This window comes from the organism of the source record quoted next (genome assembly GCF_019968985.1).
Source record: "MAG: Porospora cf. gigantea B chromosome Unknown PgB_NODE_623_length_13674_cov_119.116, whole genome shotgun sequence".
Lineage (NCBI taxonomy): Eukaryota > Apicomplexa > Conoidasida > Eugregarinorida > Porosporidae > Porospora > Porospora cf. gigantea B.
The window spans coordinates 1-13,674 of NW_027179161.1; the positions used below are offsets into that span (position 1 = coordinate 1).

Below are 13,674 nucleotides of genomic sequence, written 5' to 3' on the forward strand. Positions count from 1 at the left end.
TCAGCGCTCTATCCGCTCTAGTAGTGGTCTCCAATCTCCTCACAAGTCTGCTAGCTTTGCTTGACAAACCATTCTTGCCGTCGGTGTCTATTCTGAAAACGTTAGGGTCGTCCAAGCTTTTTTCGATAGTCTTGCGAGCTGCCCTCTCTTCTCGGGCCTGTTGGACGGCCTCACCAGTGCGGAGCTTCTTGTTCTGTTTCTTGGCCCCCTTTCTCCTGCTCATGGCGATTTTGGCTAATTTCGCGTCCACTGATGCCGGTAGTGACGGTCGTGAAACACGATATCGTTAAGAGAATCGGAAACGAATTCGGCACCACAGAGGCCTTCGATGACCTCTGCTTCCGTTTCGGAACGGAGTTCGATGGTGAGGAGATGGACGAGCAAGGGCGTGCAACCTGGCGTGTTGAGGTCGCGGCAAATAGGTATGACCTTTTGTCACTAGAGGGTCTGTCCACCGCCCTGCGTGTTTTCACTGGAAAGCAGGAGACTCCGACTTACAGCCTATGCACCCCCAATCCCACGGCCGTCATCAATGTGCACAGCAGCACCAATCAGGTGCGGCCCTACGTCGTCGGCGCCATTCTTCGGAATGTGCGGCTGGACGACGCCGCCTACAAGTCATTCATCGACCTGCAGGACAAGCTGCACCACAACATCTGTCGCCGACGACAGTTGGTTGCCATCGGCACTCACGACTTGGACACGGTACAGATGCCGTTCAGGTATATGGCCAAGAGTCCCGAAGACATCCGATTTGTACCTCTGGGCCAGAAGGAGGAGCACGACGGCCACTCGCTCATGAAGTTGTATGAGGACCACCACCAGTTGAAGGCGTACTTACCGATCATCAGGAATTCGCCGGTGTACCCCGTAATCCTCGACTCCACCGACGTGGTTTGCTCCCTGCCGCCCATCATCAACGGCGAGCACTCCAAAATAACGCTGGATACGCGCAACATCTTTGTGGAGTGCACTGCACGGGATCTAACGAAGGCGGAGATGGTGCTGAACGTGTTGGTCAGCGCGTTCTCCGAGTACTGCCAAGACAAGTTTACCATTGAGCCTGTACGGGTGGTTTACGAAGCCGGCCACCCACTCCAGGGCCAGACCTTCACCTACCCCAACCCGGAACCACGATCCGTTCTCTTGGACGTGAACTACGTTCGGCGTCTCACGGGTATATCGACGCTAACCACAGCGGAGGCGTGCCAGCTGCTGAGCAGAATGATGCTGGGGGCCCGCAGCGAGGGTGACGGCATTATGGTAACGGTGCCCATGCATCGCTCGGACGTCATGCATCCTTGCGATCTAGCGGAGGACGTAGCAGTGTCCTTCGGATACAATAACCTGCCAAAGAAGAGGTTCTTCTCCGTGGTGGAACAACCACTCATGAGCCTCTCGCAGCAATTGCGCCGGACACTGGCCACATGCAACTTCCACGAAACCTTGAACTGGGGCCTATGCAGTCACAAGGAGGCCTTCGAGTGGTTTCAGATGCAGCCAGCTACCGTTTGTGGGCCCTTCGCTGAGTACAGCGCTGCCGGACCCCCAGTAGTGTTGTCCAACCCCAAAACACGCGAGTTCGAAATCGTCCGCACGTCGCTGCTGCCTGGGCTTCTAAAGACTGTGGCGTCCAACAAAGCCGCTGAGCTGCCGCTCAAACTTTTCGAACTGGGTGACATCTGTACCATTGACGAGACACGTGAAACGCGCTCGCGGAATCGTCGTCACGTCGCCGCACTCTATGCCGGAGCGCACGTCTCCGGACTGGAGATCGTCGCCGGGCTGCTAGACCACGTTTTGCACTACCTGCAGCTCGTGCCAGGGTATGCTACCGAGGTACAGAAGGGTGACCGAGTCTACACCTTGGTGCCTGAAGACCGCCCAGCATTCATATCCAACCGACGTGTCGTGATAGAGGTGGACAGTAAGCCCATTGGCATCATGGGCGTCCTCTCTCCTGACACAACAGCGCACTTTGGCCTACATCTACCAACCACCGTCTTCGAGTTTACGTTGGAGCCTTTCTTGGATTGGCTTCCCGAGACTGACTTGTTCGACCAGTAAATAAAAAATGCGTGTTGTGTGGCTGCTGCAAATTGCGTGTGCATTCTGGCCAGTGAGTGTTGCCTTAGCCGACATACTAGTTTCAGAGTGACCTCGGCTTAGCAAAGTACGACGACGTGTTGGCTGAGCTTGACCAGAAGATCCGCCATCTTGAAGTGGAGGAAGACCAACCGGCAATTAGCTCCGATGGATCCGTAGAAGAACAGGAGTCCGCTATAAAAAAGGTGCTGACGGGCATCAGCCAGCACGTGCCGTTCCTGAAACCGCCGGAGCTGTATTCAGGCCGTAAAGTGCAGTGAATTCGCGATATCGTGTGTGATGGCCCGAACTAGAAACCGGCGTCAAAAAGAAAAACGAAAGCAACACCTGGGGGAGCAGGATCCTGGCGATGTCGCGCTAGACGAAAAGGAGGACCGACCTAACAAGACAGAACCCAAAACGAAGGCCGAGAATAAGGCAGCTCCCATGTCGACCGAGCTAAAACCTGTGGAGGCAGGGAAAAGGACGCCCGGAACGCCCAACGCAGAGACAAAAGAGGAGTTGGAACTGTTCATCCGGCACGACATCGAGGAAATTCCTTCTGGGGACGACATGGGAGAGACAACAGAGGGTTCTGATGGTGAGAGCGTAGACTCTAACGACCTCTCGTCTGATGAGGGTGAGCTTGCTAACGAGACCGTGGAGCGCAAGGTAGTCGAGACCATGGCGATGATCAGAGCCCAGGATCCGCGTCTGTACGAGCGCGAGTTTCGAGTTTTCCAAGATGAAGATTTCGAAGACGACTTTTTGACCTTAAAATCGAAGACAGACCAGCAGATCGGAGAAGAAGAAGCGGAATACGAGCGCTTCAAGAAGCAAAAAGCCATCAGTCGGCAGGTCGGAGAGGACCACATGATGCGGACTCTGCTGGACGACGACGAGAACATGACTGATAAGGATCGCTTTCTCCGCGACTACATTCTGATGGAGGGTTGGAAGGTTTCCAGCCAGCTGAACTCGCTGCACGTGGAACCGGAATCCGAGAACAACGTGGACTTGTCTGATGACGACGATCACGTCGTCGCCGCAGAGGAATTCGAAACTCAGTTTAACTTCCGTTATGAGGAGGAGGAGGGGACGAAGCTCAAGTCATACCCCCGCCATATAGACTGCGAGAGAGTTGAGAAGATCTCCAAGAAGAAGCATCAAGCTGATCAGCGCAGACTTCGGAAGCTGGACGCCGCTGCAGCGCGGCAAACGGAACTGGCGGAAGCCCGCAAAGCCAAGCAGCTGGAGATCCTGCATCGTCTGCAGAACACGCACCCCAGCGGGCCTGTAGAGAAGCTTCTCCACAAGTTATCGCAGAAGAACGCCGACTTCGACGAAGAGGAACATGAGAAGATAATAGAAGCCCTAATGGAGGATGACACGGAGCCCTCGGAAGCCGTGGCGAACCTACTGGAGGAACTGCAGACTCTGGAATTCGAGGACATCATAGGCGACGTCTTCTGTAGGTACAAGTACAGGGATGTGGAACCGGATTCCTTCGGATTTACGACGACCGACATCCTTTCTATGGATGTGTCAGAGTTGGAGAAGAAGGCTCCTGTGGAGCTGCTACATCCTTTTCGAGACGAACGGCTCGAAGCCACCGCGAAACAGCAAAAGTTTCGACAGATGCAGAAGAAGATTCGAGCGAGAAGAGAGGCTCCTCCAAAGATCAAAAGATCGCCTCGCAAGAAGCAGAAGATCAAAACTGACTGATGAGCTGTGCCACCGACTCCTCCGCCTTCGTAACCGCCTCGACGCTGGGCACCGACCCGTCTGTGCATTTTTCCAGGAATGTCTGTGCTTGCTTCACGTAGTCGTCCACAGCGTCTGCTATCCGAGGCGGCAGCGTCTCTCGCGTCCGCCATGCAGTGTCGAAAAGTCGGTGCGCATCGTTGATCCGGTCCACTAACGCAGACAACGGGGACTGCTGGTCTTGCGGGCCTTTCACCGCTTCCAGCAGACTGCGCTGCACTTCTCCAATCAACCGGTCTGCGAGGATAGCTGGTCGCACCTTCGGCGTCCTTCGAGATAACCAAATGGTCAGAGTAATGGCCGCTATCAGGAGGACGCCGGCCACAAACACTGGATCGCCGGTGCGGCCACGTACGAAATCCACCTGTAAGGCTCGCAACTCCCGCCCCCCCAGAGCCACCACATTCAAAGTCGGCGTGTGCACAATCGTGAGCACTGTCCGAGGTGTTAGGATATCGCCCCAGCGCCATTCAACACTCTCCGTGGCCGCCAGGTGCTCACCATCGGGAATAAGCCTGGCCTTCTTGGACCGCGGAGGAAAAATTACCTTCGTAGAGCCTGTGTAGGCTGGTAGCTGAGTGATCACGTGCCGTCTAGCTCACCAGGTAGAGGGCGTGGTCCAACGGCAGCACCCACGTCTCAGTGCCCAGATAGGGGTTGCGGGGGACCGCGTTCATTGGGACATTGTACCTCAGCGTCAGCGTGGTCTTCCAACCGCCTGCCAAGGGATATCGCGGCTGTACACTGTAGAGGTGGAAGCCTTGGATTCGCTCCACGAAGTTAGATGTCGATATGTTACCCACTCGATCAAACAACTCAAAGTGTCGAGCTCTTGCAGTGACCAGTACGGGAACCTCAAACAACTCGGGACCGTGGGCACTTACGGCGTGGCTGGCCGTTGGGAAGCGCGCAGCCTTGCGCGTGATCAAGGGGGAGTCGAACTTCTCAGGGCGACTGTCTGGTTCCACAAAGACCCCGATACCTACGATTGACAATCAAAAAGTCCTCCGTTACCGTGGCGCCAGACCAGAAAGACAGCTCTATCGTGCGGTCGATGCGGTAGACGATCGGCAGGGCCAACCGAGAGCGAAGCAGCACCTGGAGGCCGGTTCCCTCGACACCAGCGCCTTCTGCGGAGAGGCTGCCCGAGACCACCTGGGCGCGGGAGTCTACGGTTGCTTGCAAGTGGTAGTGTGCCACCTCCAGGGCTTGGGAGGCAGGCACGGGAACTCGATACTCCATCACGGGCATCTCCTCGTCCGGCGTCACCTCTTTGGTTAGTGCACGAGGATGGTCCATGACTGCGTACGTGAACTTCAGCGACAGCGCATCCTGTAGTTCTGCGGCGAATTCGCGACAAACTAGTGGGCGTACAGTTTGTGGCACGTGGAGCGCGTCTGTAGGCGCTAGCACCAGCTCCTTGCTGCCGGGAGTCCATTCGTGAGCGCAAGGCAAGGACGGATTGACGATCCGGCCCCACCACATCGCGCTTACCGCCAAACGGAAAGTGCCTGTGATCGGTATGTCGAATACCAACTCCTCCTCCACCGTTGAAGCTGGATTAAGATGCACAAGTCTTGTATAGCTCTCAATTCGGACGGCGCTGCAGACCAAAGAAAGGAACCACAACCACGGCATGGAATTGCATAAATCAAAGTCTGAGCGAACATGAGTTTAATACACGCGCTTGGGCTCGACGAGCCCTGTGCCTGAGCCCTTGGTGGTCGGTATAGAGCCGTCGACATGTTTGCGGTAGATCCCGTCCAGATCCTTGTCGGTGATGACTGGGTTGGCGTTGCGAACCAGAGCGTTAAACTGGGTCGCGGGAATCTCCACACGACGAAGCTCCTCACGCTTGGCTCCAGGAATCATAGTCCTGTCGACAGGTCGCGGCACGTAGATGTCGACAGGCACCAAATAAGGGTCAAACTCGCGCATCACCACGTCCATCTTCTCAAAAGGCGACTCCTTGACCACGGGCTGCAGCGTCTGACTGACCACCGTCTGCCTCTCTGTATCGATGTACTTAGGCACCACAATCGTGTTCTCCACCGTGTAGGGCTGTGGCACCTCCACGACGTCACCTGGGACCTCCACCACCTTCTCGATGGTCTTTGTTTCAATTTTCGGAATGTACGTGATGACCTCCTTCGGAATGTCAATAATCTGCTTCACAGGCACGTGTCGTACGACCTCCTCAGTGTGTTCGACTTCTACCGTCTTCTCAACGATCTCTATTCGTGGTACCTCGACGACCTTCTCAATCGTCTCCACCTCATATCGGGGGACGTGAGTGTCGATGGTGACGACTTCCTTGCGAGGCACATGGCGCACGACTTCCTCAATGACGGGCACCTCCACGTAGCGCACCTGCTCTGGTTGATCGTTAGACATAGTCAAAAACTGTCTTTTATCCCATTAACCACTGGCCATTGCTGTATGAGTGCGGCAGATTCGACCAGCACCCAGTCTACTCGATATGACTTGGGTATGAGCGCTTGTGGCACCAGTACTGTCGCTGCTCAGTGAATGCATAGTCGAACTGTTACGGTTGAGGTCCAGAAAATAGCACAATGGTGCTGTTCTGCCCTTCTTGTCACAACATGCTGGTTCTGAAAGAAGCGCAGAACGCAGCGATGCAATTTTCGTGTCTCACATGCCCCTACGTCAAGGAGCTCACTGAGAAGGTGGTTCGGAAGTACCAACTCAGTCAAGTGTCGGCAAAAGTTGAAGTCAAGGACACAAACAGTTGACATGCTGGAGACGCACTGGAAGCGGAGCAGGCGCTCATGGGAACGAGAATGTATACAGATAGTCTACGTTGAAAATCGTTCTTTTCCTGTGTTGAAATGCCGCCACCACCGCCACCACCACCAAGTAGGAATAAACGCCACATTAGGGGATATCTCGGAAACGATGCGAAGTACCCGAAAATTGCCGCCTCCGACGTGCGCATTCTCGCTCAACCTAGAGGCGGCGACAACAATCACCCGCCTCAGTGGGGACCGGTTCAGGGGTCGCGCCGGACCCTAAGTCTGGACGTACAGATGCGTGAACAGCGGTCCACGCACTTGAAGGTGCTCAGCCGCCTGTCAGACTCCACGCTATCCAAGGCAGACCAGATCGCGACAGTGGCAGATGGCGTGCGGGAGGCACTGCGTGACCCGCACCTGCTAATGACCAGCAGCCACACGGCAAGCTGCCGCCTGGTGGACCTGCGTCTGGGGGAGTGCTCCTGCCCCAAGGGGAGCGAGTTGCTGTGCGGTCATCTGGCGGCGGCGTACCTGAGAGGAGGGGCGCTCCGGAGCCATTTGGCAGACTGCTTGCCTCTTTGGGCCGAACTCCGTAACCGGGCTGCGGCTTTATGTCCCAAGTCGCTGACCAAGGGGGGAAACCCTCACGTCCACACGCTTGATAGTGACCAGACGAACGACTTTCAAGACGTCGAACGAGAGAAGCAAGCGGTGGCCAGTTTTTGCCGATCACTCGAAGCGCTTCGAATACCACCAGAGAAGACAATTTTTCAACTTTCTGCTATGATTCTCTCCGTAATTCTTCGAGGAAGGGATGTTGCCTTCGGCCGCTTGCCAGGCGTCACGGTGAGGCAAGACCTCTGACTTAATTCAGACGATCCCAGGTTTGGAAGCAGACTACCTGTCGATGCTGGACGATGAGCACAGGTCCTTCACTAACGCCGAGGGCAGTGTCGACGACCTTATACAGAAGTGGTCGTTCACCACGGACGTCAGCGCTGCCATGACGCGCTCCACCTGTACGGTTCTGCTTGCGTGGGTAGGTTTTTTGATAAACAATTCCAATGAGAGCCTGCTGCCCTCCGCGGTCATAGAGGAGTGCTGCGCTGCCATCGACGGACACAGGGATGAGTCGACTCCCGAAATGCCACTACCCCTGCTGCTGAAAGTCCTGCAACGAAAACTCGAAAACGGGTCTGTGGGAGCACGGACTGCACTCGACTTTTGGTGGGATTTGAAGCCGTTCCTCATCGGAGCATTAGACCGACGATCCGTAGCCTTTCCCTCCGCATTCAGCCTCGCTGAACATGTGCGCAACCTACTGACTCTGGGTTCGTCCAATGCCATTCGAGCGTGTGACAGCGGACTTGGTCTCTACGACCACCTTATGTCACAGCTGGAAGACGCCAGTCCTCGGAGTCGCACGCTACGGGCGGCCCTACGCAGTGTCGACTTCCTTTACTCGGACTCTCTCAACGACCGGGACTACGGTACAAAGCTATTTACCTACATTCTGAAGAGTCTCCCCTCCGGTCCCATGAAACCGTTGCATGCCGTGAGTCCACCGCCACCCACTTACGCAGGATTTCCAACTCATAGTTCGTTTCATGAGCCATCATCGCTACCAGCCCATGCCCCGTCTCCCCGAGATCACGCTTCCGCCGCCGCCGTCTCAACCTAGGCCCGGGCAGCTACCGAGTGAGCTCCTGCAGTCCCCAGCGGGGCAGTATCTCGCCGACCGTGTCGACTGGCCATCTTTTGCTGCGTGTGTGGAGCGTTTTTGGGCCGGCGAGGTCGATACAGAGCTGCTGCGGCGACAGCTCTCGAGCCTTCCCCTCAGCATGCTGCCTCCTCGCCCTCCGACATCACCTGACGTCGCGAAGGTCCATCTCCTACTCGCTTCTCCTATCCCAGTGGGGAGCGACATGTACACCTACCTATCCTGGGCAAACTACCAGCCTATCCTAGGGCCGCTTGGACCCTTCCTGGGGTCTCACCACAGCCTTTCTCCTGACTTCTGGTGTATTACAGACGACTGCGTGGTACATGTGGGGCCCCCAACTCTATCACCTGATGTGCAGGCACGCGCCAGTCCCTCTAAAATACTGGGCCGCGTCCTAAGCTTCCTCAGGATCTCCGAGAACCTCTCCATTCCCAAAAGCACCGCGCTTCACTTCGACGACGTCGTAGGAGTAATCTGTCTGCCGGGGTTCGCTCTCCTCCCTGACGACTTGAAAGCCAGAGTTGCCAGCGTGCTGTCAGCGTTGTGTCCGGCACAGAATGCGCACTCGTTGCCCTCCTACGTGCCCATGCGCTCACTGCTGAGGCGGCACTGGCCCTGCATAGACGATCCAGAGACCCGCCTGGAGGCCTTGGAGACAAGAGCGCCCCTTAAAGCGGACTGCCACTCTGTGGTTCCTGCGTGCCCTGCTGCTCCCCGCTCTCCACCCCCTCTTCTGCTTCCACCGCCATCTCCTTCCCAATCTTCTTCATGGTCCCCTGCCCCTGCTTCCCCCCCTCCTGACTTGGACTCAGCATCTTGTGAGGAGCTGCTGGAGTACATCCACACGTACGAGCTGGGGGTCAACGCTACGGATCCGCTGTCCTACAAACAGCGCCAGCGCCTCACTCGCTCCATTAAGAATCTCTCCGAGGAGATGTATGCTGACAGCAGCCACGTCATTAACGAACTGGTGCAGAACGCAGACGACAACGTCTACGACGCAGAGCCCGCGCTGGCCTTTGTCGCTGACGGCAACGGTGTGCTTGTAGTGAACAACGAGCGGGGATTCAACTACAAAGACGTAATGGCCCTCTGCGACATCGCGTTGTCCACCAAGGAGACCACCAAAAACCGAATAGGCAAGTTCGGCATCGGCTTCAAGTCTGTCTTCCAGATAACTTACACACCCTACATCTACAGCGGACGCTACCGCTTCCACTTCGACTCACGCCACCCCTCGGGGCTGGGTTACATCTTGCCGTTGCCGGCGCCGTTAGATATCGAAGACGTGCTGCCCAACGCCCGCCTGCTACAGGCTGCAAGGCATTCAGGCGTGACGCCAACCACGTTGATGTGGCTACCTTTCAAGGCGGAGCCGCTGGGACTGCTCGACTATGTGCGAAGCTGCCCATCACTACCACTCTTCCTTCATCAGCTGGCGCACATTGCGGTCTTTGACATCCCGAGCGGCGAGCAGCTCGTTCTGTCCAAGAAAGTGGCCTCAGTGGCAGACCACTCGTTCGTGGACATCAGCTCCTCACGCTACGTCGTAATTCCCTCAAGGGAGACAGCAGTCTTCGCTTTTCCCTTCGACCCTGATACCCTGCTGCCCGGCTTGGGCGATCGGGCCTTGTTTTGCCACCTGCCGGTTCGCTCAGTGGGTCTTCCTTTCCACCTGCACGCCAGCTGGGATATGCCGTCGACGCGAGAAGACGTCAAGTCCTCCGAACGGAACCGGCAGATTCTAACCGCCGTCGCAGCGGACGCCACTCGTGTCTTCGAGGTGCTGCGCGACGCGCTCTTAAATCAATGCGGCAACCACGCCTCCGTAAGTCGCTTTCTGCTGGCATGCCTGCCGGCGCCGACGCACAGCCAGGGCATCTTTTCTGGGTGGACGTCCATGTGCCTTGCCTCGCTGACGCAAGCTGCAATCATCTGCGACGGGACCGGCTTTGCTCGCCCCAACGAAGCAAAGTACTTACCGGCAGAGCTGCAGGCGGTGAAAACGGACGTCGCCGCGCTGGTGCAAGATCACGTCTGCCTCGTCCCAGTGCACCTTCCGAGCCGAAGTCTGGTGGAGTTAGGAATACAGCCGCTCCGACCAGAACACCTGGCTCCCCTACTGCCCAGCAGCTACTCCCTTCTTTGTTGGTGGGCTGGAGTAGCGAAAGGACCGACGAAGGTGTCGGTTAACCACGTGCTATCAACTTGCAAGTGCCTGGAGACCCTCTCAGGCGAGTCCATTGGGCCCGAGTATGCCATAGTCTCCACGGATGACTTCCCTATGGGGGATCTGTGGCGTGGGCGTGTACTGCACCCCAACTGTGTTGCGGAGCTGTCTCCGACTCTGCTTCGCGACCTGCGAACTGCAGGCCTCACTGTCGTGGACACCGTGCAGGCACTGGCGGGGCTGCTACATCACACACAACACGTCACACAGACAGCGGACGTGCTGTGGATGCTCTTCGTTCGGTGGAAAGCGGGAATGCCGATTCCGAGATCTACCGCTTTCTCAGTTGACGGCGTCATCTCCAACGAGGTGGTGTACATTATTCACGGTGATCTGCCTGGCCTCGACCGGAAGCTGATCGGGGAAGCGTCGACGGACTTCGGCCGATTCTTGCAAGCAGCCACCGACCTTCGCCACGTCTTCGACTTGGGGTTCCGGGTGCAGCTCCGCCGACAGGGGGCTTACCGTGAGTGGATCATGCTGGACCGCACATGTGAGTCGGTGCTTCAGGCGACGTTCCAGATGTGCCCTTCTCAGTACATCTCCTCGTTGCTGGGGTCCTCGGAGAGCGCTGCTGTCGCATCGCCTCTCGTCTGGGATCTGCCACCAGGAACACGCTCTGACAACGCCGATCGGGCGTTCGATATCGCGGAGGGGGTGGTTCCTCTCGGGTTCCTCATGCACCAGGAGGCCGTGCACGCGGAGGTCTTCTTTAATGGAGGTCCTACAGCGGCGTATGAGGGTCTCGTCAAGGACGTGGCCGCTCACGAATTTCGAGACGAGCTCTCGCGGTTCTTCATTCACGAATACCCGTGGATCCTGACCAAGGGCACCAACGGGATCCTGTGGACTTCAGCCAGCCAGATAGTCCCCTTAGACGACCTCTGCTCCGAGCTATTCAAGCGAGAGCCCAAAGTGCTCTATCGCGAGGAGTTGGCAGAGCTGCTTCCCCGCGCGCCGGCAGCGACGGTGGTCACCGCCGCCCTCGAGCTGCTGCAAGCCATACCGCTGTGGACTGAGGGGCTCCTTGCCCCCGAGGCGCAGAGCGTTCGGTATCCCCACTACTTAGCGTTGCTATCACTACTAACTGAGGTGGAGGTGCAACAAAGCTTGCAACTGTTCTCTCCAGTCATCGTTGAGGGGTTTTTGTACAGAGGGGACTTCCGGTTCACCAAGTTAGCAGCGCCAATGACTAATGATCGCGGAAGCCCGAACTACAGTGCCATCTGGGGTCTCGACTACCGTGAATGGGTTGACCAAGACCAAATCAAACGGTGGAAACTGGACAGGTCCCACGTGAGAAAAGGACTGGAACTGCTGCTTGCACACGCGGAGACAGTGCCACACGTGAAGTTTGTGAGGCGGGTGTGTAGGGAGTATAGGAGTAGAGTAGCGAACACCAACGTCTTTGACGATTGGCAGTCATCTATTACAACCTGGCTTACAGCCAACCCTCGACAGGGAAGCCTCCCTTGCTGGTCGCCAGTGAAGGCGGGTCGAGTAGTCTGGGACCCGGAACCCGCCTATCACACCCTTGACAAAGCCTCCCAGTTGATGGCAGAAAGCATCGACTTCGACGTGCCCCTGGTGCTGCCACGCTCGGCGGTAGCGAGTCCTGCCTGGGCAGAGCTGCTGTCATGCTGCACTCGGCCTATCTCTACGGCTCCGCGGGCGGTCTCACACCCGATAAATTCCTCTTGGCAGAGCGACACTTGGCACGTGGCTGGGGGCGTGAAGCTGCTGAAGCTGCTACACCTAGTCGTTGGCGCCGAGAACCTGTCCGTGGACCGCCTGTGTCTGCGACCCACTGAAGGCAGCGTGCGGTTCAAAGCTATGATCGGCCACCGGTTGTCCAAGTCTATCTCCACCAACGCGTGTCTGGACCAATCTGGGCTGCTCGTCTATTCCTGCCCCAGCCAGAACAAGCTGACGTTCGAGGCGGCCGAGGAGCTGGTTCGATGCGCCGGCGGCGCGCAGCCGCTGTCGCACCTGCTCTACTCCATGTGGTCGCGTTCGTTGGCCGGAGAGGACCTCGGTGTGGGTGATGTCACACTGCCTGAGCGCTTCGCCGAGTTCCTGGCGACCGTGGAAGGCCAGGAGACGTACCACCACCCTGTAGTAGACCTGCCATCTGACGACTACACCCAGCTGGTGGCTGCACCCTCCGCCAACCAGGACTCCTTCAAAGGACTCAAGGCCCTACGCGTCTCACCCGAGCAAGTGGCTGCCAAGTGGCTGCCGCAGGCGAAGCAGGCCCTGGAACGCAACTCGCGAGTGGGCTATCTGGGAGAGCAGGCCGTCTACAGCTACCTCAGCGGTCTCTTCTCCGGCGTCGAGTGGTACAACCAGGACGAGGAATCTGGCAACCCCTACGACCTCACCTACATGCATGAAGGTGCCAAAGTTTATGTGGAAGTCAAGTCCTCGTCGTCCTTCAACAAAAACTTCTTCGAGTTCTCGTACCGAGAGTGGGAATTCGCTCAGCTACACGGGGACCGCTTCGTAATTTTTCGCGTTGAGGGCGTGCTGGCTGACGGGGCCCCTTCTCTCTTCCAAGTAGTCAACCCCTATAAGCAATGGCAGAATGGCAAGCTCAGCATGATGGTGGCAGTGGAGCGCTGATGTGTACCTTGTGGAGCTCTTTGATGTGTTCCCTTTTTTTCGTTCTGGCAGGTGAACCTCTGCAGCATTCGAATTGAAATCACCTAATATGCTCCATCACAACCCTTACTCGTCTGAGTTCTGCGACCTCATCAAGCAGATCGGCGAAGCCAAATCGAAACAAGAAGAGGACCAAATCGTTATTGCCGAGCGGACGCTGCTGCAGTCTGTGTTCGGCGCTCCCAGCTCTTCTGAGGTCTTAAAGGAGCGCGTAGTCCGAGCACTGTACTGCCATATGCTTGGTCAGGACATTTCCTTCGCTCTAATCCACATGATTAGCTTGTGCCAAGAGACGAGTTCGATGGCCAAGAGAACGGGTTATCTCGCTTGCTGCCTGTGCTTGGACAAGAGCAGCGAGTTAATAATACTGCTGGTCAACTCGATGCAGAAGGACCTCAAGGGGTCCAACTTGCTTGATATCGTTAGCGCCCTCACATGCGCTGCGCACCTTGTCACGC

At 56.9% G+C, this 13,674-nt stretch overlaps 6 protein-coding genes across 8 annotated transcripts; 4 read left to right on the plus strand and 2 right to left on the minus strand.

Annotated features, from left to right (window-relative positions):
- Positions 1-252: 252 nt before the first annotated feature.
- On the plus strand, positions 253-2,067 carry KVP17_002150 (uncharacterized protein; the record flags this gene model as incomplete). The annotated part of the gene is made up of 1 exon (XM_068518153.1): positions 253-2,067. One exon carries the CDS (start codon positions 253-255, stop codon positions 2,065-2,067), a length of 1,815 nt encoding a protein of 604 aa, XP_068372697.1.
- Positions 2,068-2,385: 318 nt separating this feature from the next.
- KVP17_002148 (uncharacterized protein) lies at positions 2,386-3,810 on the plus strand (the record flags this gene model as incomplete). Its single annotated transcript, XM_068518151.1, has 1 exon — positions 2,386-3,810. The coding sequence occupies one exon, from the start codon at positions 2,386-2,388 to the stop codon at positions 3,808-3,810; it is 1,425 nt and encodes a 474-aa protein (XP_068372695.1).
- A 632-nt stretch (positions 3,811-4,442) lies between these two features.
- Positions 4,443-5,487, minus strand: KVP17_005250 (uncharacterized protein; the record flags this gene model as incomplete). Its single annotated transcript, XM_068515056.1, has 2 exons — positions 4,443-4,807; positions 4,836-5,487. The coding sequence occupies 2 exons, from the start codon at positions 5,485-5,487 to the stop codon at positions 4,443-4,445; spliced, it is 1,017 nt and encodes a 338-aa protein (XP_068372698.1).
- Positions 5,488-5,523: 36 nt separating this feature from the next.
- On the minus strand, positions 5,524-6,243 carry KVP17_002149 (uncharacterized protein; the record flags this gene model as incomplete). The annotated part of the gene is made up of 1 exon (XM_068518152.1): positions 5,524-6,243. The coding sequence occupies one exon, from the start codon at positions 6,241-6,243 to the stop codon at positions 5,524-5,526; it is 720 nt and encodes a 239-aa protein (XP_068372696.1).
- Positions 6,244-6,422: 179 nt separating this feature from the next.
- KVP17_002146 (uncharacterized protein) lies at positions 6,423-6,602 on the plus strand (the record flags this gene model as incomplete). The annotated part of the gene is made up of 1 exon (XM_068518147.1): positions 6,423-6,602. The coding sequence occupies one exon, from the start codon at positions 6,423-6,425 to the stop codon at positions 6,600-6,602; it is 180 nt and encodes a 59-aa protein (XP_068372691.1).
- Positions 6,603-6,698: 96 nt separating this feature from the next.
- KVP17_002147 (uncharacterized protein) lies at positions 6,699-13,177 on the plus strand (the record flags this gene model as incomplete). Of its 3 annotated transcripts, XM_068518149.1 has the most annotated exons (3): positions 6,699-7,448; positions 7,477-8,157; positions 8,186-13,177. In XM_068518149.1, the coding sequence occupies 3 exons, from the start codon at positions 6,699-6,701 to the stop codon at positions 13,175-13,177; spliced, it is 6,423 nt and encodes a 2,140-aa protein (XP_068372693.1). The 3 variants fall into 3 exon arrangements, with proteins under 3 accessions (XP_068372693.1, XP_068372692.1, XP_068372694.1); XM_068518148.1 differs by having other exon boundaries at positions 7,477-8,283; XM_068518150.1 differs by lacking the exons at positions 6,699-7,448; positions 7,477-8,157 and having other exon boundaries at positions 8,444-13,177.
- Positions 13,178-13,674: the final 497 nt, after the last annotated feature.